Below are 24,892 nucleotides of genomic sequence, written 5' to 3' on the forward strand. Positions count from 1 at the left end.
TGGATAATAAACAGCAGGATTTAATTAGTGTCCAGAAATTGAGTGTCTCATTTATTTTTGCATTCCATCTTTCTCCATTTTTTTCTGGTAGTCTTGGGTAACTGAAAATATCTTTGTAATTAACTGCCCATAGACAGTGCTTGTTCTTTCTATCTTTCAAATACCTGTTTTTAATCTTTGGGGACTAACATGAATTTAAAAGATTCTTGCATGCTTTGTTTCACCTAATAAATTCAAAATTTGTGTATAGAATATTTCATTATTGAATTGCAAAAAAAAAAAAAGCCTGATACTAAAATTTTTTCATGTGCTGCAATTAAAAACCAAAACAAGGAAAAGACAATCCCCAAAGCCCTGTAATATCCCAGCTGAAACCACTGTTCGTTAGTTAAGTAGAATGTTGAGACTTTAAGTTTTGTTCCAGGTTTTGTCATGAACTTGTTTGTACTGGAGCAATGAGGTAATGTGTGTCTCATTTTCAGTTTCCAAAATAGAATTGATATTTTTGTCTTTTTTTTCCTTTCTCTGAATTGGCAGTAACGTTCTCTATGAAAGTGCTTTTTTGATTCTGGAATAAAAAAAAATCACATATGGAGATGATAAATATTACTTACAAAGACAGAATATAGCCTGTTTAGTATAACCTAGAAGGTCCACTAAAATACCTTGTCGTATAGTTTTAAAAATCTGTAATGCTGCTGTTGTAATAAGCTATCTGCTTTTGTTTGCTTACTTCATTCCAGGTAAATTGTGTGTGTGTATATATATATTTTTTTTAAGGAACATTTAAAAATCCTTAAGTGTAGAATTCAGAGCAAGGTCAAATTTGTTTTTTAGTGTTTTGTTTTAGCATGAGTAGTGTTTCCTCCACTAAGAATGCTGCATACAGTCTCAAATAAATATAACTTGTTGCCTTTCTAAATGGACTTTTTTGACACTCCAAGAATATATGATGCAGTAAATCATCTTCCCCTTGTATTTGTTCTCCTATTGCTTTAATATCTTGTGAAACTACCTAGTAATTTTGTACTCATGGAATATAGTAGTAGATAATAGTTTGAAATAAATATGTCTTGGCAATGCTTTCTGGAAATTAATCTAACGAATTCAAAGGTTATTGTACTGGTGAGTGTGCTTCATGGAAAATGCTTGGTATTACAACCTTTAATTAAGGTCGTCTTGAGAGGATCTTTAAGGTTTGTTGTGATAGATTTTGTAAAGAGCTGGGAGGAAGCAATAACTGACTGTTCTGGTCTTTGGTAGATACAACTATATGTTGCTGTTGAACTTGGTGAAAAGGTCAGATAAAAGTATTTGTTACCTCTCTTTGGTGTAGCTGCTGATGTAACTTTTTGCAAGTACTAATACAGTTGTGGTCTGTGGCTAATGTAAAATAACAAGTTTAATGTGGTCATCCTCACTTTTTTAAACTTATACCACAATTCCTTGATTACAAATCAATGCAGTATCATTTTCTTTGAGTTTTTTTTGGGGAAATCTAATGGTAGACTTAATTGTATGTGTAGCTATTAAATCATTTTATCAGTGTATGAAGTTGAAGGCCTATTTGTTTGCTGTGAAAGGAGCAGATAAGTTGTTGGTAGTCATTGATCATATGGGGAACTAAGTCTTGCACAGCAGTTGCAGAATCTGATTCCTATTTTCTGTTTTTGTTGACCTTTGTGCACTGCAAGTTAAACAAATGTAGTATTACAAATACTTTGTCTTCTGTTCTTATGTTATTTTTCATTTAGGTATAAAGGAAGCTAGTGAATGTATTAAAAGTTTATCTACAGTCTTAATTGTTTTCAGTTTTTTCCCCAGTGTGATTTATCTTTCTTTCCACACAATTGAGTTCATTGTTAACAAAATAGGTAACATGGAGGAAGGTAAAATGGAGAAATATTTCGAAATCATTTTTCAGTTAGAGAGCTCGTATGTGTAACTTAACTGCAGGCACAAAATTTTAAGATGAAATGTGTTTTACATTAATAGCTCTATAAAAACTCATGGCTTTGGTTTACTATACTTATTGTCTACTTGTATTTTATGACACACTGGCTCCTCTGGTAGCTTATAACTAAGAGTAGAGTGTAGTGCAGTCTGTTAGGAAATTCATCTAAACTATGTTGCGTATACACTTAAATACGGCAGTATATTAAGATTTGTCATCTTTTCGTCTGCTAGAAGTACCATCAAGCGGTTTGGATATAATCAGTTTGGTAAAAGTTGATTAAAAACATTAATTTCCCTTTATTAAACTTTTGAAAACACCAGGCTTATTTTTGGTTGGTTTTGAAAATTCTTTGAAAATACTCTTAATTCTAAACACAATGATTTTGAATTAGTATATGAAAAACAAGAGCTCTTTAATTTTACTGCACAGAGTAAAACAAAGTAGGAAATCTTAACATAAGTTTTTCACTGCTCTTTAAGTTTTAATAGTTTGTATTATTTCTTTGGCAATGAAAGTAAAAAAGCTCAGCTTAGAGGGAAAATATTTTCTGCTTGACAGAACTTTTCTTTTGCATTCACCCCATCAACCCATCACTTGTATACTTATTGGTTGTCTCTGATACTTTCCATTTAGTGGCTGAGTAGTGATGCTGTTGTATATGTGCCTCTGTAAGTGTTTTAAATCCTTCTTGTTTGTCTTTATATATCTAGGGTTCTAGGTTAAATATCTTCCTTGTGCATTCAATGTTGAAAATCAGTTATACTTCAAGATTACAATGTCATTTACCATAATGTAATATACTTGCACTTCTCATAGTAGGTTTTCTAAATCACTTTCCAGAACCATGATAGAAAAAGGTTATATGAACAGTTCAACTGTCATCTTTGAGGGATGGATAATCTTCAGTGAGAGGGAGGAGAAAAGGTGGAAATAGACAGCTGGAGACAATATTAAACTCATGCTGCAGCCAGGAGAGTTCATCAGATTGAGCTCTAAAATCACGTTAATATAAAACTTTCTTGTTTGTTTTCTTTACATGAATAATTGTTTTTTGTTTTAAAGCAGAGTATAGAAAAAAGACATTTGTGTTACTAAACGTAAGTTGCTTTTCACGCTAGGAAATGTGTTGATGCCTCTGTTGGTATCTGTATAATTTCATTTATAAATTGACTTTGTGCGGATATAGTCCAAATGGACAGTGAATAAAAGAATTGAATTTTTCTTTGTAATTCAGGCCTCATCTCAAGTACAAAAGTTCATAATGATTCTGACTTTTGCTTTGCATTTAATCCGCACTTCCATGTGCTAGGGCAACTTTCAGCAGATGACAGGCAGTCTATGGATCGTATTTCAGGAACCATTTGTCTAAAGCATTCAAGTAAAAATGTCTGAAGTAAAAATTTTATTTGTCAAGAGGGGAGAATGAGTTAAGGTATCAAGGGTGAGGGAAGTAAATGGTATGTGGAAGATGTCTGAGAAACAACTGTGTGCTAACACATAAGAAGTTTGGAGACAAAGGGACATTATTGTCGTGGTAGGATTTAATAGAATCTTGGGAGTGGCTGTAAATAGTAATGAAAGCCCTTGAGCATTCTCTACTTGTTTGGTATTTTTTTGGTGTTGGCTCAGTGTTAGACAGAAAATTTTTGAAAATCAAATGCTCGGGATGTATCATCCCTAGAAACTGATTCAAATTTGTAGATGCCCTGAGGTAGATTAGAAAGTTGTAATAGTACATCCCAAAAGGAAGAGTGGAGAGTGGGGACTCAATTACATGCATCTCGTTAAATTCAAAAGTGCACTTATGGTCTTTCATACTGCTTTGATACTAAATGCTAAAGTAGTCTGACTTTTAAAGTTTTCTAAAATTACTCAATGCCAAACAACCTAACTTGTCTTTAAAAAAAACAAATGAAACAATCCTAGTCAAGTACATTTCTGTTGCATCTTTGTTTAAAACTGAGACAAAAATTAATGGTAGATATCCCTCTTTAGATTATTCAAGTACATTTGAGCTATAATGACAAAATTATACCTTGGAGCAGATTTTGTATAAAGCAATACGCTGCTTTGTGAAAAATCCTTTTAAGAGGAGAAACTCTACAGGTCTGTATGTATACTTTCAATTCACTGTAAATTTTTAGGTAGGTACGTGTTACAATTGTCTGTTTTTCTTTTTAGGGCTCATGTAATCAAAGAAGTTTCTTTGTTGTGTGTATCTTTTCAGAACACAACAGGAATTCAAAATGAACCAGGTGAGTTTAAATGTAAGACTTTATCAAAATGCTTTACCTAGATGTTAGAACAGTTGATTCTTAATAGAAGTAAACCATCCACTAAAAATGTTGTTTAAAATCTTCAGTTCCATTAAATTCCATAATCCTCCTCTCCACATTGTGTTTGTGAAATCTATTTCATTTTCTGTGTGAATTCCCTTTAGTCACATGTAAAATATGGTGGCTGGCATCTTTTAGAAAAACACCTGTCCAGGAAATGTATTTTCTTCTAAGGCTTTTGATAATAATTCAGCTGCTTATGAGAATGAAAACTGAAGACTTCCCTCCCCGTGCCCCACCGTTTTACCAATTCAAATGTGCAGTGAAGAGAATCTGTCATGGAAATTGATTCAACAGAAAGTTTCTCACTTTTCTAGAACCTAAACATTACTCTAGAATCAAGTTAAGACTTGGAAGATTCATTTCCTTTATGATGCAGTAATCTACTATATAGACACAAGAAAGATACCTTGAATATTCTAGAGGCTGTTAAAATCATGTACACTTGGCAATGATTACATTTGGTATTTCTCTATCCAAGTAAGAATAATAAATTTCTATCTATTGCACACAATATTATTAAAGATACAGAATGAGCCTTAATTTTTCTTATAAATGCTCTGCTTTCTGGAGGATGTAACAAAGTCCTTCTGGCAAGGGAATATGAACACAGGATATTAAACTGAAGGAATACCTTTTTTAAGTTGTTAAAAAAGCTGGCTATGAATAGAAGCTTCTTGTTTTCTTAGCCAAAAACAACCACAGTACACAGTGAAGTAAAATACTTTGTTGTACGCCTTTTTCATTGATGTCTGTTTCTGAGTGCTTTTATTGCCCTTAAGCACAAGACATGTCATTTAGGAACAATATAATTGATCATCATTAGCATACAGTACAGTTAGCACTTTGCTGAAGTGCACTCTATCGCTACTGCTGTAGAAGAGTAAGTACAACTAGCTATGGTGTAGAATTGGTTGATGAGATAGCTCCTGTTGCTTTTTTCCCTCTAATTTGAAGTGAAAAGTGGCCTTAAATATATACATGTATATTTAAAAATAATAATACGACCTATATCAGAGTCTTGAAATACATAGGTGTTGTGAAGTATGCATGTTAACGTTTGTATTAGCATGCTTTGAAGCATCAGTAGTCTGGTTTGTGATAGCTAGGATAAATAGTGTCACAGTTTATTTGTATATTGAGACTTCAAACCTTTTAACTTTTAAGGTTTGTTTTGAATGCACTCAAGGGAATAAAGCGAACAGCTTATTGCTCTATGCTAGAGTAGTAACTCTGCTCTACTGGTTGTTCTGATAAACTTTGAGCTCTGCTAAAATTCGGAAAGCTCTAGATTCTCATCTTTAGTAATTGTTATCAGTGGCTCTGTTTCCTTCCCATTTGTGTAGGTTTTTCTTTTTCTTTCCCCATCACTGATCTATTTCTAGAGTTAAGACTTCTCCACTGTGTGAAACTAAGTCTAAGTCTTCATCATTCTTGTTGGACCGCTAATATTTATGCAGTGTTGTGGTATGTGTCATCTTGCACTTAAATAATGAGATGACCCTGCCTTAAGGAATGATTACAATAGCTTTAAGTTTTTCTTGGCATCTCTGGCTTTCACATTTAGTTTCCAAGGTGTACAGAGCTTATATGGCTTTTTATTGTTCAGTTACCATTCATGTTAAGTGTGTATTTAGCATCAACCCTGTGGTGTTTTTTTCTTGCAGTGCCCTTGTCATTTCATTCACTGACAAGTTGTAGTGCCAGGTCTGTATAAGAAATGTCTTTGCCTCATGTCAAACATCTTTCAACTGTTGTCTTCTCATATTTCTTTCATTCTGCTTGTCTCTGCTTTTGGTGTGACTTCAGTGACCATGCAACTAATTGGGCATTTGTTAATTAGTTTATATGAAAAGATTGTTAGTTTTGTTGTTCACCCCATAGTATTCTTAAAGCAGTGAAGGAAAACCACTTCATAAATGCTTTGATATGGCCTCCACCTTGTAGTAAGGAGAAAAAGGGTTTTTTTTAAAAAAAAGCAGCTTTTATTGGAACTAATATTACTGGGTTTCTTGGAAAATTGCTGTCTCGGGAGAGATGGCTTGCATTGTCTTAGTATTTAAAAAAATCTTCCTTTGATATTTAAACTGCTTCATTAGAATAGTCTGAATAATTTATTTTAAAAAGCAAGCAAATATGGATTTTTTCATCAGTAACATCTGCTGTGTCTCAGACTATATTAAGATTGGGTAGGAAGAAGGTTGCAAGGTTACCTGGAAAATTGCATGGTTATTAAAAATGGTGGAGGCGTAAGTTAGCAAATTATGGCTATACTTGTTGTAACCCCCCTCCATTCCCTTCTGAATTTCTCACTTTTGTTCAAGATTTCAAATATTTGTAACATATCTTTAATCTTCAAGCACGCACACTAAAATTGCTGCCAAGAGGAGTGGCCAGATAAGGTTTTTGGACAAGCGGAGAACTTTCTGCCTCTGACTGACCTGTCTTGTGCTAGCTGACTGTTTGCGTCAGCAACCTTCCTTACTCTCTTCATCTCCATTTCACAGTGCAGCTACCCCTTCTAACCTCAGCTATGTCCTTCTCTCTTCTTGGCATCCTTTCGTTTATATTTTCATTTATATTAATAAAAACCTGTCTTCACCAAAACATGATACTAACTGAATGTTTGCCATTATCGCATTCATTTGGCATGATTTTTTTTGTCTTTTGCTCCAGTCTGTATCATCTCTAAACTCATTGTAGCAGGTACTGTTTCTACTCTGCTCTTAGACGTTGCTTGTAATATTGGAGTCTAACTTGTGATTGGTGTAATTTTATTGAAGGTGGTATACAAAACTGCTGGTAATTGCTAAATTATTACAAAATTGCAAAGTAAATGTGTTGAAAGGTGCTGTCAAAGTGACTGGACTCTAAATTCATGCAAACAAGAAAAAGTTTCAGTTAGGGTAGCCCTGCAGCCTTCAAATGATTTTTTTTCGTTGATTTTTTTTTTAAGTCACTTCACCTTTGCAAGTTTGGTTGCTAACAGTGTGATATTTGTGATGAGCTTCAGAGTAACAGGTTTGAAAATAAAGGGAAATTCAGGTGCTCTTGTGTTCAAAATTGCAGTATTGGAGTGAGTGAAAAGTTAGGACTGTGTGAGTGAGTGAAAAATATTAGGACTTTATGTAAATGCATGATTTGACTGTAACACACTACCCTTATCAAGAGGTAAACTAATTTTTTTAACAGAAAAGCCAATTTAAATATGATTGTTCAATGTTGATGAAAGTGACTGAACTTGTAGTATTTCATTTGGTAGACAGACATTCCTTGGGGACAAATTCTGATCTGGAGAATCTTTTAAATAACTACATTTAAATTGCAAATAAAATGAGGTTGCACTGCTTTGACTGAACTAAATTGTTTATTTTATTGAATAGTATTTGGTTACTTATTAACATTTGTTTGAGGTGTGAAATGTATTGTGTTGTATGCAAGGCCATTTCCAGTTTTCTGGTACTTGTGAAATTGATATAGCAGGTTTGGAAAGGGTTGCAGTGCTGTGTTCTCTGAATGGGGTTGCTAATCTTTGATTTATGTAGGTAGATGAAAAATTAAGTTCTGATTGTCTGTTACTACATGAAGATAAACTTCTCAAATGACAACAGTTTTGGAATTTTTTAGGCTGAAGGGAGGTATGACTATTAAGGAATATGTCTGATGCATCCAAGTGTATGGTATAGTACAGTATATACTTCTGTCTAAATTGATTCTGATTTTATTTAATTTCATTTTTGCAAAAATGTGATGAATCAGATTTTGTGGGCTTGAGATTTTTAATTGCTTATCTAGTTATGGTTGTAAAGAATGCTTTTGTTAGATTGAAACTTAAATTACATTGTTCTGATAGCTGTTTTGCTCACTGTCTGCAATATCCCTCATCAGCCTATGTAAAATTTGTTAGTTAGAAACCACTGTGAAAAGTAAGGTTGGGGTTGTCCTAATGAAGCCATGGGGTAATGTACTGGAAAGATATTTAGGCTTCATAGTTCGGTATGCTGTGAAGACCAGGGTTTTTTGTTTGCTGAGACATGGCTTCTTGCATATCAGTTTAAGGCTAGCAGATGCCTGAAAATCAGTTGTCTTTCATCATTATTTTTCCTTTCTGATTTTTGGAAGAGCAAATTAAAACTTTCTTCTGTTTCAAATACACCTTCAGCTATTATAATTAAAGAATGAGATATATATTTCTCCCCCCCCCCCAAGTCTCTTCACTTGTGTGGATGGGAAGGGATTTCTGGCATTCTGTGCCTTCCATAGTTTCCAATTTGGGGGTCTTTCTCCCCTACAAATAGCTCTCTAGGATTTGTCTGTGCAGCTGTTGAGGCTTACCAAGGCAGCAGTAGAATAACATTGCTGTGACTCTGGTTTTATCATTTTTCTCTCTGTTGCTGAAGAAAGCTGGGAGAAGCATAATAAGTATTCTGGTAACTTAAATTTACACTCAGCAAGTTGCATTCAGAAATGTAAAGGAGAATAATTGTCATATTCAGCATCCTCACAAAGAGTGGATGCTAAGTAGAAGAGGTTGCAAAGCTTTATCCATTTTTCTTTAGAGATAAAAATCTTAAATTTCATTGCATATGCAGATACAAATATATTTCCATTCAGCTTTCAGCATAACATACTTCATAAGTGCTCAATGAAAAATGCTTTGAGTGTTGTTCAGTATATGTAAACTACTATCACATCTCTGCTTTGTAGTTATATGTAACAGCTAGAATAATTTCCAGAAAGCTGATTTACTTGGACAGTTGGCTGAAATTATTGATCTGTTTAACACCAGCTGTCTTGACACCAGCTTCTTATTATGCTTCTTCAGAGTGTAAATAATTAGAAGTTACTGTTCACACCACTATAACTTGCTCCTGACCAGAATGATCAAAGTTAGATGTCAAAAGACAGGTATTTATTTTTAGGCCTGTTGAACAGTGTTCAACATATGCCTAGTTTTCACCAGGCATTGCTCTTTTATAATGTGGACTGATTTTATGGGGAATTGTGCATGTTTAACTTTGAAATTCTAATCATTTTTATCAGGAACAAATGTTTTGTTAATTATAATTAGCTAATGAACAGCTAAGTACTTTATTCTTCTGACAAATGAGAGTGAGTAGTATTTGCTACTACATACTATATGAACAATAGTACAAATCCAGGCAGCCTGTGGAACCTGTTTCCTAAAAAATGACATTGAAACAATCACTTATTAAAACATTTGCAAATCATTTATTAGCTTTCTATTGCCTTTCTAGCTTTAATAGAAAAATAGATTGATCACCTTTTGTATTATTGCCTACTGGCTGAGGAGTCCAAATTGCTGATTTATTAGGGAATTATAATTAACGTTTACAATACTGAAGTACTAACTTTGAAGACATTATTTAAAACCCATTAATTTTTCTAAAAACTACCTTTTAGCTTAATCTATTTGTTGCAAAGCACAGCAGTAAACTTGACATGCAAATACTCTAATGTTGATCTTTGGAGTGATATGGCATGTTTATAGGTTGTAAATGGAGTAGTAGAAAGACAGCAATAGGCCCCAATAGCTTGTTTAGAATTTCTGCAGAGGTACCGCATATTTTGACATTTCAGAAGTTTTCTGAAAGCCCACTTCTTAGATGCATTCTTGCTGGCCTGATTCGTTGCCCATTGCTGGAATCAGTGTGCCTTCGTAACGTATTAAGCTTTGTTTTGTAGCCTGCAGTGCCCTTGGAGTAAAATGAATAGCCGGGTAAAGGGAAGGGAGGAAGAATGTGTCTGATTGCTTCTGCGTGCTGCACGCAGAGAGACCGTTTAGTTAAAGACTTGCTTGAATTTACTTGTTGTTACAGATGATAGTTAAGTTTGGGTCATGAGCTAGCTGCTGCAAAGTACATTTGAATAAGAACTTCTGCGTGTCAGCTACTCTACCATAACAGTCTGTATGAACGTTATTAGTCTCCAATAAATGCAAGGTGGTTTATCTCTGTGCCCCTGGCCTTTAGTGTTGGGTAGTACAGAGTATGTTCATGTATGTTCCTGGCAGGGTAGAGGATGAATCCCAGGTTCACATGCTAGTATACATTGTAGTCGTTCATTTACAGCAGTATCCTCTATTCAGCAGATGAAATAAATGTACTTCAGAACTGTGTGTACGGTTTTTTCCTTGATCTTTCTCACGAGAGATATTTTCAAGTAAAGGCAGTGCTACTGAATTCTCAGTACAGCAGAGAAACTGCAGGATTGGTGCAATACCAGGAACTCTTTTAGGTTCTTTCTTGAGACTGATTAGATTTTTCTTTGGGTATCCCTGGAGGTAATCACTTGAAAAGAGGGGAAAAAATAAATTGCTAATATATGTGAAATTATGCTCAGTGTGGCTGAGCGTAGCTGATATTCTGGCTTTGCGCTGTGTTTCCAAGATCATCACTTGGTGTTCCTGGGCAAGTTAGTCCTGTTACTGAAACTTTGCTTCGTTCTTTCCTTTATGCATAGAGGCATACACACTTGTTTAGTTTGGAACTTTTCTGTGTAAGTTTAGGAAATGATTGACAAAATTAAATTGGAAGGCTGTACAAGCAGGACTTGACCCTCAGACTGTAAGTGCTCTGGAGCTGGAGTTACCCTTTGTTTTGAAACTTCAATATCTCCGAATACTTTAAGGTGAAATACCGGTTAGCTTTCATTATGAACAAAATATCAAACTAGTGTGTACCCAGGAAAATTGCAAAACATCTCAGGTTTCACTTAATTGAGGGAGTCTTTAAAAATGTGTAGAAAATGGCAAATACCTAGAATTGTGAGTGCTGAATACAAATAAATATTTTTAGAAGTTTTACACTTTTAGGCTTTAATTTCCTGAATTCTATTTCTCTGTTAATGGAGATTTTAATAGTTAAAGATTTTTCCTTGAAATTGGTCACAGGTACCATGACTTCTTATGGACAGATATTTATGTTCAGTCAAACAAAGTTTGATAGAACATGTTTCTCTAGTCATCCTTTTCATTAATCCTGTCAATTATGATAGAGAGAAGCTGCATGCCGCAGATCTGAAATGGATCCAAACAAGCCTATTTAAAATTACTTGTATTAGGGAAAAGTGATTCTACTAACCTTTACTGAAGTCCACTTGCTGAGGGTCATAATGGTAGGATTGCTGGCTCTAGCAGACTTTTGATCCACATTTGTTCTATATTTTAAAGTAAAATTTGCTGAAGATTAGTCTCTAGGTGTAAAAAACCTAGCCTCTAGGTAATATAAAGCAGCTGCTAATATTTCAGTGCACTGTACTTTTATTATACCTCTACTTTAGGAACTTTTACAGCTTTATCCTCTGTAGGAAATCCAGGATTTAGGAAATTTGTCAATAGAATGGCTATGAAATGTTCTGTGTTCTGTTTTGCTGCATACCATTTTAATCAAATAAATGTGTTTTAGCACCATAGTTTATTTGCCTCCAGTTATTTTAAATTCCAGTAATATGCTTCAACTGTATGATATGGACAAATGATGTGTCTGTCCTGAAACATCTCTAACAGCTTTTTTCATTTTTTGACTATTCAGAGTTCAAAAAGTATGCAGCTAATGAAGGCTTCTACAAAAGCGTCATATTGCTCTTAAATGTACTAGTCTGTCAAAAGCAATCGGCAACATCCTCTAGCAGAAAAGATTGTATTTAAGATATACCCTACTGCTGAAACCTAAAATAATGAAAAAACCTTTTTTGTGGTTAACATTGAGAAAAGGCTAAGTCTGAATGTTATTCACAGCCCTCTGCATTGTTAGAGGCAAAATTCGTCTACCTCCTTAACAGTTTTTTAATTAAGACTTTCCAGACATGTTATGTTAGAGCTGATGTGTTCATCCTACATGTTTCTTTAAAAAATCTGAGTTGTCTAATTTAAAAAGAGTTTGGAAATAGTTTATTTACTCATAATAATTCTAATGCTTCAACAGAATGTTTAAGGAACTTGAAATTTCATGGTGGTAACAGCTCTTAGATGCTAAAATGCTTTCTGAGGCAATGTTTCTGTGAATTCTTATGTGATACTTTTTGAAGAAAGACTAAGTATAAGACTATGCAGATAGACTTGATTATTTTACAATATATTTTATCTGAAATTTGGAGGAACTTTGCTAAATCAAATAGTGCAAAGAAATAGTTTGCATTTCAGCGTAATGTAGCATGTAACAAAGCTATTACTTACGTAAAATCTATGTAAAGCGTAGTTTTTCTTGACATAGCTGTTTGAAAAAATAGTGCAATCTAAAATACCTCATCTGTAGTTCTGTTCCAGGGATGAATTTTAGTGTACCATATTAATGAGTAGCACATGTCTCAGACTTAATGCTGAGCCTGAACCCATATGAAAACCATATTCTGAAAAATGAACTTATTCAAGTAAATTTAATATTATAGATATTTTCAAAGGTCTAAAAACAGTCCTTCACTCCTTCCATCTGCAGGTATAGTATAGTGATGTTGGCAGGTAGGTCGTTTAGGCAGGAGAGTTTGAATACTTTCAGCTTTATTCTCTGAACAACTCAAATGGAAGTTTTGGGGTAGATTTTAAGGAGAAGTCAAGGGAAATGAATGAAATGGCAAATGGCCTGTGAGATGTATGAAAACCCCTTCAGTTAAATTTACTTGCCATATACTGTTTGTAGTCAAAATGTACGCATTAACTAAAGCAGAATAGTTGCAAAAACTTCAGTTATTGGTGTTTTACATGTACCTGAAAGACCTTTATGTATGTGGTATTAGAACTCTGCATTAAAGCATTAGCAGCTATTAATGAAAATAATAGTGAAAACTTTAATGTTCTGATAAAAAAGATGCTTCTACATTAGAATATTGATGGAGGGAACCCTAGCTGAAATGACAATTTGGAAATTTTACTTCCAAGTCAAGTTTTTGTTGCTTCTGTGAGTGGATCATCTGTTTTGTCGTCTTTGCTAATAGTCATGGTCCTTCTGTTTTTTTTTTTTTACTTGTAGAACACAACTGAATCTACTGGCAGTGTGGAGACCTTAGCTGATGTACCTGAGCATGTGCTTCGAGGGCTTCCTGAGGATGTGAAGCTCTTCCCATCTGCTGTCGACAAGACAAGGCTTGGTGAGTGCTACAACTGTGAAAGAGAATGGAGATTTTTACACTAGCTCGCACAAATTACAGTTGCTGTGAAAATATGATGCCTCCTTCTGCTGGGTAGCCATGAATTTCTGGTACATTAATCTGAAATTATTTATGTTGGAAAGAGTGGTCTGCTTCTGTCTCAGTTTCTCCCAGAGCCCAAGCTCATGTTCCCAGAACATCAGGATCTGAGTCAAAGGTAGGCCACGATGCAGATAGATTAGGTTATGAAAATACCGGTATGTTTCTTTGCTGATTCACTTGCACTTGCAGCACTTTCACCTTTTCTAGTTTTGTTTTTTTTACGGCCATCTTACTGTTGTCCCTCTTCAGAATTCCGCATCTCCTTGCCTAATCAGTATTAAAAAGCTTAATTTATAAGGACAGCTTCAGTGCAGACTTGAAAGCTGCTATATGGGGCAAAGTATTGTTTCTGTAATGTAGGCAAGAATGCTTAGCTTTTTTTAATGGAGTTTGACTCAGAATTTTGATGGAAGTTAGAATTATGGGTTTTGGTAGTTTATGTTAAGCTAGGAGTTTGATGAATAAGCCTGACTATAAATGCATTACTATTAGTAACAGGTTATAAACTCTTTGGAGCAAGGTTAATCTTTTCTAGTATGAACCTGATCTGATATGGTCTGAATGGGAATGTTATATCTGAATGAAGTCAGGTATGAGGAGTAAACATTCTAGAAAATTTTTACTACTTACAGTGTTTTTATAACTCTGAAAGCTAGATACCTTCAGAATATTTTTTCACCTTCACAAAGTCAGTGTTAAAGTAGCTGAAATCAAGTGTTTTCTTTATAGACCTGTAACATGCCTGCAGGAAATTCATTGGCTGTTTTCCACAGATTTGACATAAATATTGGAGAAATCTGTTTTTAGTCGTCTTGTTATAACAAGTGAAATGTAGTTGTCCAGATTTTCAGTTCATTTAAATCTTGTCGATAAACTTACAAGCAGGTACACATTTTCACCAAAATTGTGTGGTTTCCTTCTAATGTAGTATTAATTAGCTTCACAGCTTCTGTGGGGGCTTTGTTTGCCTGGCATTGTTTCGGAGCGAGCAAGTAGGTTTTTTTGTTTTAATAACGTGTTCACTCAGTAAAGCAGCTGAAATCTGGGACTTTACACTGTAAAACCTGTACAGATAACTCTTTCATGGTATTTTGAGTATCACTTGAGGTACAGGAGAAATCAGAGGTCATTTTTTGTCTTCCGACCTACAATAGCCTGTGAACAAAGAACAAAACCAGAGAAATGCTTAAACCTTTTACAATTGGAGTGAGGTGTGGGGAGTAAAGAGATGTTTTTGTGAATTCACTTTAGTAAACTTCAATTTACTTGTTGTGATTTTAATATTACAGAATGCTTCCCAGTCTGAGGCAGACACATATTTAATGATTTTAGGAAATCTGAATTGTGTAGAATATTTGCTTGAAATCAGGTAGATTCATTATAATTACTGATATGTATTTTTTCAGGTGTCTGGGCAACAAAATCAATTTTAAAAGGCAAGAAGTTTGGTCCATTTGTTGGTGACAAGAAGAAAAGATCTCAAGTTAAGAGCAATGTGTACATGTGGGAGGTAAGAAAAACCTTTTAAATGGAAAAAGTATCAGTCTATTTTGTTTGCTTCTTAATTTTTCTAGAGACTCTAGGTGTAGATGTTATACAGAATTATCACCATCTATCTATGGTTTCCCCTACAAATGTGTTTTTAGACAAGTAGTTTTAGAGTAATACTAGAGTAGTTAGAGTAGTTTTTTAATTTTTAGGGTTGCTTTTGTGCTTGAAGGCTTTTATAAAAGTTCTCAACTGTTGCAGTATTTGTGTTCCTCTGCAGTCTTCAACAGTAGGAGAAATTCTTGTATTTGGGCTTGCCTTAAAGGGAATACCTACTGTTTGGATAGCTGAAAAGCTCTTTGAGCTCCACTGATAGTCATAAGACTTATGTCTTATGACTGTGAATTGCAAAATTTAGATGTCTTAATCTGGAGTTGAATCCCATCCACAGTGTCTTTAAATAAGACAGTTCATAACTAACTCCCAAAGACTTCAGTCTTTAAGGCATACAGAGCCAGTGGCTTTAAAAAGTAAATAGCCAAGGAGGAGGATGGGGAGGAACTGATACTTTCTAGTTTACAAATTTTTAGGATGAAGATATTGATAGCAGTCATCCTTTTTGGCCACTAGCTTGCTAAAATAAAACTGCATGAAACACTGGATACACGTACAAAACTTAACATTAATCCCTATCAGAGAAATGGATCTAGAACAGTTTCCCATAAATGCAAATTCACCATCAGTAAAATAAGAAAGTGTTCAAGTAGAATGTTTTTTGTTGAGCTACTGCTTTCAGAAACTCCACTATATGTATAAAATATCTCTAATTTTTATCTGGTAAAAGAACAGTGAGTGAGATGAAATCAGTCCTGTAAATTATTGACCTTGCATTTCTCAGTGCTGGATTATGAGTGTTCTCACCGATGTCTTAATATTCTTGAAATTTGTGTTGAAAAACTATAGTCACAGACATCCTGTTACAAAGTTTCAAAGTTTGCAAGGCAGGGAATGAGGAGGGTCCTTTACTGGATTTCAAAGTAGTTGCTTTAATACTGGTTTTGGAATTAAAAAAAAAGTCAGCTAAAATGAGACTGCAACAGTTGGCTCCATATGCTGATATCTGAAACCACTCCAGCAGCTTAACTGTTAGAAAATGTAATTTGTAAAAGGATGGTAGTGTTTGGAAGTAGTCCTGTATGAGGACCTTTCTCTCAAAGGAAACAGCCTTTTTGCCAAGAATCCCACTTGGTTTTTTTGTTGTTTTAGTGAAGTTAATCTGAAGAAAAATTGGGGCTCCTGGGAACCAATTGGAGATGCTAGCTTAAAGTTAAAAATTTCAAGCTGTCATGCTACATGACTGTTTTAAATCAGATGGGTTTTGTGTGCCAATATCTGCTTGCTGTAGCTGAGGAAAGAAATATATAAATTGAACATATTTTCCTTTTCTGTCAGAGAAAAGCCACTGACAGGAAAATGATGGCAAGTGATTGAAAACTGTGAGGGAAATGCCACCTGCTGATGAGTTCAGAATGAATGGCACAACTGCACTGAAGGATCTTGATCCTGGTTTACAGGAATCATTTAAAGTCACAATATTATACAGAGGAGTTAAAACTATTTCCTTTCCCACAGTGCGCAAGCTCTTTAAACAAAATTCAGTAAATGAGAAGCTTTGACTGAAAAGTAATCAGGTATTATGTTTTGCCATATGTCTCATGTTTACTAACTCTTCCACAGCGTTGTTTAGCTGTTCTTTTCTTCCATTTTAACCAAAGGGATTCCTTTTACAATCTTGGTCGGTGAAGCTGTTTACTTTCTCATATTGCAAGGGTTGGGTGTGCTGATGAGCATTCTTTCAAAAGTCAGCTGATGAAATCCATGCTGGAACAGTTTAAGTAAGGGAGATGTTTCCTTTTTGTTTGTTACTTGGAAGGAGACAAGATTTTGGCATGTCTATTGAAACATTTTATAAAATTCTCAATTGATAAAATTCTGTTTTATTAAATCAGCAGGATATCAGCACAAAAGAAATGAACTTTACTAAATGGTTCTTATTTTTAAGCTACTGTAGAAGAGTACTTAAAATGAAAACATGTAAAACCTTTGGAAAAGACTTAAAATTATTTGTAAACTATGAGAAAAAATAAAATTGTAACATTGTGTAACAATGGGAAAGGTATGGTGAGGTCTGAATTTTAGTTTTTCTTTTATCTATGCTGGTGCTAAGCAAACATTGCAGGAGATGATGAGCTAGGGAGGCTGGGCTTTGCAAAGAGATTTCTTACCGATAGATGCTGATATTTATAGACTTAACCAAAAGGAAAAAGCACATAATTTAATCAAATTACACATATTTTTCCAGTGTTGTTTTTTGAAATTCTGTGAGCTGCCCAATACTTCTGAGGCACTGTGTACCTGTCAGTATGCCTGTGTCCTGAGACAAAGAAAATATTTTTAAATAACGGAAGAATGATAGCTCCAATTGCTGAACAGTGGTGTGTTCTTTGGTTTGGCAGATATATAGCAGCATCCACTGAAAGCTTTTCTTATAGGCATCTAGCTTAGATTATAACGAAATGTGGGAGATGTATAGCGCATCTTGAAAGAGAAGCAGAATTGCAAGTCAGCTGAAAATACTGAAGACTTGTCAGTAACTTTGTTCTATTGCAAGCTGTCTTGAAATGTAAAATGAGCAGTTTCAAAACATTTTTCCATAAATGGAAATGAAAGAATTTACAGAGCATCTTGGACTGTACAGAAGTTTATAGATGGGTCAAATTTTTTTCAAAGTGATCACACAACTTCTGAATGGTTAAGATGCTCTTTAATCCCCTGAAGCAAGATTAAATGTATATTATGCTTTCCCTTATCTTTCCAAATAAAGCAAATACTGCTAACTTTTATTTACTCTTCCCAACTCATCAGATAGTAAAATTAAACATATAACCACAACAGAAGTTTAAATCAGGCCTTTACTAAATACAAATGTTAAAGAATCATTTTCTGTTTTCCAAACTAAAAACAAAGCATAGAATATTAAGTAATTTGACTTTTGAGCTAAAAATCTTCAGACAGAAGGGTTTGCAGGCCAAAAAGTTCTTCATTTTTTTCTGATTATATCAGTTTCTCTAAAAAGACAACAGAAGAGCAACCCCCCCCAACCAACCTGTGTCTCAGCTTGTAGTCTTTGCCTCATTTCTTTCCTTAGATGATAACTACTACTATATAGCTTTAAAATGTGTTCTGTGTTTTAGTGCATTTACACTTCAACATTAATATAGTTGTCCATTTGCTTGGGATAAATGTCATTTTTCTTTCTTAGGTATATTATCCAAACCTGGGATGGATGTGTGTTGATGCGACTGATCCCAAGAAAGGGAACTGGCTACGGTATATAAACTGGGCTCGTTCAGGGAAGGAGCAAAATCTGTTTCCTCTGGAGATCAACAGGACCATTTACTACAAAAGCTTAAAGGTATCGATGTCTATGAAGAATCAGTTATTAGTTTTTAAATACCTTTTATTCCCCTTTATTCAAATCCCTTTTTTATCATTTGTATTAAATTGATTTTGAAGCATTTTATGAAATACAATTAAAATACTGCAAATGCATAGTTTCATTGGTCTAAATTCTTCCCTGTCAATGCAGTTGACATTACAAGGTACTTTTAAAAATAAGAATATGAAGATTCCATCTTTTTTTGTTTGCTGATGATTTGATGTAGCATAACTGTTGATAAAAATGGGAATGAAAAGCTATAGCAGATCACTTAAATGTTTTTAAGTTCCTGTAGATACCGAAGGCACTTTAAACTGAGGATCTGTTTGAGATTTTTTTCAGAAATCAGTTGTTTTTATGGTGTTTGCATCATACAAAGATTGGTTGCCAAGACACTCTTACAGGGAGTTTCATGAGACACTTTCCTAATTTTATTCACCTTCAGCTTTGTTTAGGGAGTGAGGGGGAAATAAAGGGTGTAATTTGTGGGGAATTTTATCTCCTATATCAAGGGAAAAAATGGTTAGATTGTAAGTAATGGTGAAGTATGTTAGTGTTAGAATATTGTAGCTATTACAATTACTTGAATCTTTGCTCAGGAACTGTGAATCTACTAGCAGTGGGTATACATTGCTCAACTTTTTTTTTTTTTAAATGAAGTTTTTTTGGGGGTATATAAAGTCTTGCTTTTAGTCTATGCCTGTTTCTTGTATTTCCTTGTAAGGTCTACAACATTTATAGATAACAAAAAGTAAGTTATGCAGTTTTGAAGTTCATAGGGCAACATGACTACATGTAAAACTCTTATATGGTGCTACTGAATTTTAGGTCACTTAAACTAGATGGGAAAAAAACCTCTAAATATTTTCTGAATTTTCCAATAGCTTTGAGATAGCATTCAAGTAGAGATTCCCTGTTGCCAGCCAGACTAGTGATGTCTCTTTTAGTGTTTATTCAGTGAGGGCAGGCTCTCAGTGTGAATCCATAGCTAGCTTTGTTTTCTTAGACATTTTATCCTGGGTTACCTCCTTCCTTGCCCACAGTCACAGTAATTCATTAATGGAAGTGTACTTTCACTGTGCTTTTGGAGCTACTGTGAAATTGTAAATTCCTCTTTTATTGAATCTTTTCTGCAATGGTTTTAGTCCTGATAAGCGAAGACAGGCATTCACATTTCAAATTTGTTTTCTCATGGAGAATATCCCACTTTGGAAACTCATTGTACTGCCAAAAGAGGCTGAGCGATGCTGACAAAATAACACACCTTGCTTCAGTATCCAAAGTGTCTTTTGTTCCCTATCTTCTTGACTATCTTCTCCTTTTGTGACCTGATGAATTTTATCCTAGTAAGTCTTGCCAACAAGATCATGCTGTCAAGCAACTCTTTCTGAAGCGTGCTGGAGCAGCCAATAAGGACCAGTTTTATTGGTTTCAAAATCTGTCTGGGGCTTGTTGCAGTGTGGTGAGATTTTGAGTTTTTGTCTGGGATGTGAATGGGGTTCTTCAAAGAGCAGTGTTGAGTTCAGTGGGGTTTATTTGCCCCTGCAGCAACCACTTGGATGTTTGCACTGTGCTTTTCCCTGTGTGCTCTTGGATTATTAGCTTCAATTTAGTGTTAGCAGTACCAGTCCCAGGCTAGCTTCTAGAAACTCGTGTTGGTGTCTGCACTGCATGCTAGTCGGAGGGAGCGTTACATCAGAAACAGCGTTGGCTCTGCACGTAGGCTTGCTGCTGTGCCTGACGTACTAAGCCTCTTAAAGGCTTAGTGCAGAAGCAGCAGCTCTGGATAGTTTGGGGTCTGGCACAAAGCGGGAGCTCCTGGACCTGAGCTGACGTAGGTAGAACCACCGAGTTGTTTGTGCCCTGGGTTCTTCGTTCCAGGAATGCAATGCAGACAAACCTGAAGTAGCTCTGTAGGAGCCGGGCTGAGATCTTGTGTTAGTAATTCCAGCTTCATGCTGCTCAGAAGAGACCGAACTTGCTTGTCACTACATCTGTGACACAGCTGCCACGGTGGATAATTTGAGAGGTGGTGGTACAACCCTGAGCTGCTTCACTATGCAACGATGAGGTTATAATGTAAAGTTAAACTTTGCCCCATATTGGGAAAGTCATGAATTTCTAGTAAAGAATGTTAGTTTACCAGAAGTGCATGCCTAGATTCTCAATAATTTTTTTAAACTATCTATTTCAATATATTTTACTCTTCTTTCACCTTTTGGAAGTGTTATCTAAGGAGAATTCTGATCTTGCTAGTCTGTCATGATTTTTAAAATGACAGTTCTACATGAAGTTAAACAGTCTTCACAATCATTAAATTTTCAGCATTGAGTCAGCATACTATAGGTCAAGATTTAGAAGGTCACATCTCAGGTTAATTGAGCAAATGGACAATTCTTGTAGTTTAATAGGAGTATTTTTAATCCAACATTGTTTAATGTCCCTTGTCCATTCCATGGATATAAAAACCAAAGGAGAGCATTAAGAAAGCTTGTTTTAATTATTTGAAGTGGCAACAAATTTGTAGTAACCAGATTTCTTAAACAGTGTGGAGCAACTTGCAAATAGAGCTGCAAGAGACTGACAGCATAGGACAAAGTATAATATAGGAGATCTCAAATTTGTGGTCTCAAGGGCAAGTTACTACATTAAAGCATTTAAATATCTTGTCCATTGTATCATTTCTCACTATCCAATAATTTAGAAACTGCAGAGAAGATTCATACCTGGAAAAAATGTTGTGCCATTTTCTGTTTTACAAAGTACTTATACTTGTATGTCTCTCTAATTTAAATGCTTATTTCTGTCTCGCCTTCTGTGCCAAGGATGACTTAGTTCTTATATGGCCCATATCTGCCGTAGATTGACATCACTCTTTACTGACCACTGAGACTAAAAAAAGCATTTAATAAGTAACAGTGTACATACTCGTGTTCTGTGATAAAACATTCCTGCAAGTAGTTAATGGATGTAGGCACATAAACATAATTTTGTCTTGCATAGACTGTAGATTAGGTAGGGTAGATATTTTGCCCTAACTTTTAATGGCATGTAAAAGCTGTTCTGTAAATGCTATCAGATAGTTGAAATGCGCTCTGCTGTAGATTGACCAGTCTTGCAGTTAACGTAGGTTTAGGAATATTTTAGATGTCCTTCTCCTGCATATAATATGTTATGGTGCATGTGCTGCCCTTTCAAAACAGTTTTAACTTTACAAATGCAGGTACCCATGGTTCTTTCCTGATCTTTATCATAGTTGATAAATTTAGAGGAGTTCTATTTGGTGATACCCAAACAAAAAAGTTCTTACTTGCCCCCAAAAGAGAATTTGATGGTAGCTTGTATGTCATTTTGCTCTACTTTACCTGGTGCCATTTAAAATGCTGTCATAGCTATTAATTTTTTCCCAAGTTTTTCTTAAGCTTTTTCTGCATTTGTAATTTGTAAGTTAAATAAGCTGATTTCCAAGCTGCATTGCTAAGATAAGCAAAGTCTGAATTTGCTTGGTGTAAAAGAACCTCAAAAGTGCACGGAGCTTTCATTTCCCTCTTCTGCTGTAAATGAATAGTAAAATTCCATGTTGGGGACTTCTAATGAGGTCTAGATAGAATTTTTAAGTAAGCACAAACAAATACAGTTCTCTTCCATCTTCTCTTCCTCTTTACTGAAGGACTAAGGATCTTTGTAGGCTGCTTTGCATATACTTTCCCCAGTATACGTATGAGATTTGTGATATTTCATTGAAACAGCTTAAACTCATTATGGGGTTTCAGAAGTTCTTCCTGCCTCTCCAAATGAAATGAGCTACTTTAATAGTGTTGTTCTGCACATAGTACTGCTCTTAATGCTTTTTCTTCAAGAATTACAAGTTATAATAATAAATTGCAGTGAAAACTCGGTTTCAAAGTCTTCTAAATCAGCTTGACTGTGAGACTGTTGATTTTTAAGGTGAAATTAATTAGATAATTGAAGAAGGTTTTGTCAAACAGGTTTATAATAACTAATAATATGTAACAATAACTCGTTACATGGGAATGCAATGTTAATCAACCAATAGAATAGGTATGGCAAAATACACACAAGTTCTACCACATCAGTCCACAAACTGTCCACTGTGGTCACATTTGGGGGGAAGTGAGCCACATCCATGTGCAGAAGTGCAGTATTATAGTGAAAGACAGCATCTGTGGTGAATAATATATACTGTTATAAGGTCGGACAGGTAAATGTATGTCTCAGTCTCTACAGCATGTTGCAATGTTTGTATATGTACAATGAATAGCGTTATCCAATCGATGTTACTTCTGAAAAGAAAACAAATTTTAAAACTGCTTCAAAGGAAACCTTTTGAAAAGAAAATCTCCAGATTGAAGAAATGTCACAGTTAAAGCATAATGCACAAAAAAGCATGTGACAGTTACAATTTTAGCCCAGTGGGCCTGTCCACGATTCACCCCCCCTTTTTTTTTAACTAAACTATCCTGACCTACCACTAGTGCACGAACAATCCACAGATACTGGCTTTGAGGAAGCTGGTTACTGGAGGTGCTGTTAGAGGGTGTTGTCAGTAAGAGGACCATGTATTCTGTAGCATCAGAGTAGCTGTACGAGTGGCATTTCATCAGCGTAGTCCTCTTCTCGCTAGTATTGCTACCGAGGGAGCTGTTTTAATTGCCTGATTTTGGAGCTTTTACTTCATTGCACCTTAGAAGTACTAGGTTGGAGACCTTCATTTAGATTCGAGAGTAGTTGCTCCAAAACTAAATTCACCAAACTGAATATTAGTCCCAGACATGAAGCTAACAAACTAGATGCTCATTATCGTTGCGTGGTTGCACTGCCTTTTTATGCCAGCTCTTCCTTGGAGTTTATGTACTGGTAAGTTGTTTGCATCGGGCAACTTCTCTTCATTCCTCACTGCTAAACAGCTGCAAAATGGGATCATGCAAATATTGTTACCACTATTTATCCATCAGGCATCCAGAACTGTAAAGGAAGCCAAAGAGTAGGTTTTGCTTATGTTAAAACTTAAACATTTAACATAGCTGTTGGGATCTTGTGTCTCTTGTTGTTCCAGTGTCAGAGGGTATAAAGATAACTATCACCTTTGTCAAGTGCTGAGAGACCTACAAGAAAAATGTTTCATAAGGAACAGATATTGCTATCATTTCATATGGAAAAGTTCCCTTTGGCTTCAGACTTGAAATATAAGTCTTAGGATACCCTTTGCTCTCATGTAATGACTTTGACTTTAAAAATAGTATCTTATTTCCAGTACCCCAATGTTCTTTAACCCTGGGGAAAAAGGGGTGGTGCAGTTAAGCCAGGGGAAGGCATATAAGTTTGGGGATTTTTTTTGTCTTTGGAGAGAATTGTTCAGGGAATGGAGAAAAAATTGAAATTTAAAAAGTAGATCAACTGCATCTTAGCCTACAGAGTTGGAGACGACCTAGTGTATGATTCTGAAACTGTTTTAAGGAGCACGTGAAAAAAATGGAGAAACTGTTTGGCATCGATCAGGTTGGTGGCGGCAGTGCTGGGCGTCAGCGATCACCGCGGTGCTGCCTGCTCGGCGGCCTTTTCTTTGAGTTTTTGCATTGGGTAAGAAAAAAAAGTGTGGAATGGCAGACAAGCCTGTCGTTACTGTGCTTAATTAAGTGGATCTCCTGAAGCGTACAGTGATTATCGTCATCGCAGTGCCTTTGCTGACCGTTGGTCTTTTCCTGCGCTGGCACCTTCGGGTTTTGCCCCAGCTTTGGCGCAGATGGGTGTTTTGGGCAGAAAGGCGGCATCGGGCCGGGGCTCGGCGCTGCGCGCGGCGGCGCGGCCCTCCGGCCGGCAGGGGGCGCGCGAGGGCGGGCGGGGGGAGCGGGCAGCGGCGCCCTTGCCGCGGGGCGCCGCGGGCCGCAGCCGTCGGCGCCGCCGCCCCCCCCTCCCCTCCCCTCCCCGCCCGCCCCGCGGCCCGCCGCCAACAAGCCGCCGCCTGATTGGTGCCGCGCGTGTCTCTTCTCTCCCGCCAGCCAATCGCGCCGGGCGAGGAGCTGTTGGTGTGGTACAATGGGGAGGACGACCCGGAGATAGCCGCCGCTATTGAGGAAGAGCGAGCCGCCAGCGCCCGCGGCCGCCGGCACTCCCCGAAAGCCAAGAAAGGTAGGACCCGCCCGCCCGCCGCCGCCCCGCTCCTCGCCGCTCCGCTCCCCTCCGCCGCCGCCGCGCACCAACTTCCCGCGGGGCGCGGGGGGAGGGGGGGAGGAGGGCGGAGGGCGGGAGGGGGGGGGGGCGCGGAAAGTTTTTACCAATATGGGAATATCTGTTTGCGCAACGGTGTCAGCCGCCCTCCAACTACCAACTTCGCGCGGGGGCGGGGGGCGAAGTGTCGCCGAGCGATTCTCCTCTCCCCCCGCC

General features: G+C 36.4%; 1 protein-coding gene across 2 annotated transcripts in view; it reads left to right on the top strand.

Annotated features, from left to right (window-relative positions):
• PRDM2 (PR/SET domain 2) overlaps positions 1-24,892 on the top strand; it is a 70,737-nt gene that overhangs the window by 1,867 nt on the left and 43,978 nt on the right. Inside the window, exons 2-6 of one of the 2 annotated variants that reach the window (XM_067311130.1) lie at positions 4,139-4,212; positions 13,281-13,398; positions 14,907-15,010; positions 18,311-18,463; positions 24,508-24,637. In XM_067311130.1, coding sequence (XP_067167231.1) covers positions 4,204-4,212; positions 13,281-13,398; positions 14,907-15,010; positions 18,311-18,463; positions 24,508-24,637 — 514 coding nt within the window. In that variant the 5' untranslated portion in view covers positions 4,139-4,203. Of the gene's footprint in view, positions 1-4,138; positions 4,213-13,280; positions 13,399-14,906; positions 15,011-18,310; positions 18,464-24,507; positions 24,638-24,892 lie in introns of those variants that run through there. The other variant, XM_067311129.1, reaches the window with a different exon arrangement.

The sequence above is a fragment of the Apteryx mantelli genome, chromosome 26 (assembly GCF_036417845.1).
Source record: "Apteryx mantelli isolate bAptMan1 chromosome 26, bAptMan1.hap1, whole genome shotgun sequence".
Lineage (NCBI taxonomy): Eukaryota > Metazoa > Chordata > Aves > Apterygiformes > Apterygidae > Apteryx > Apteryx mantelli.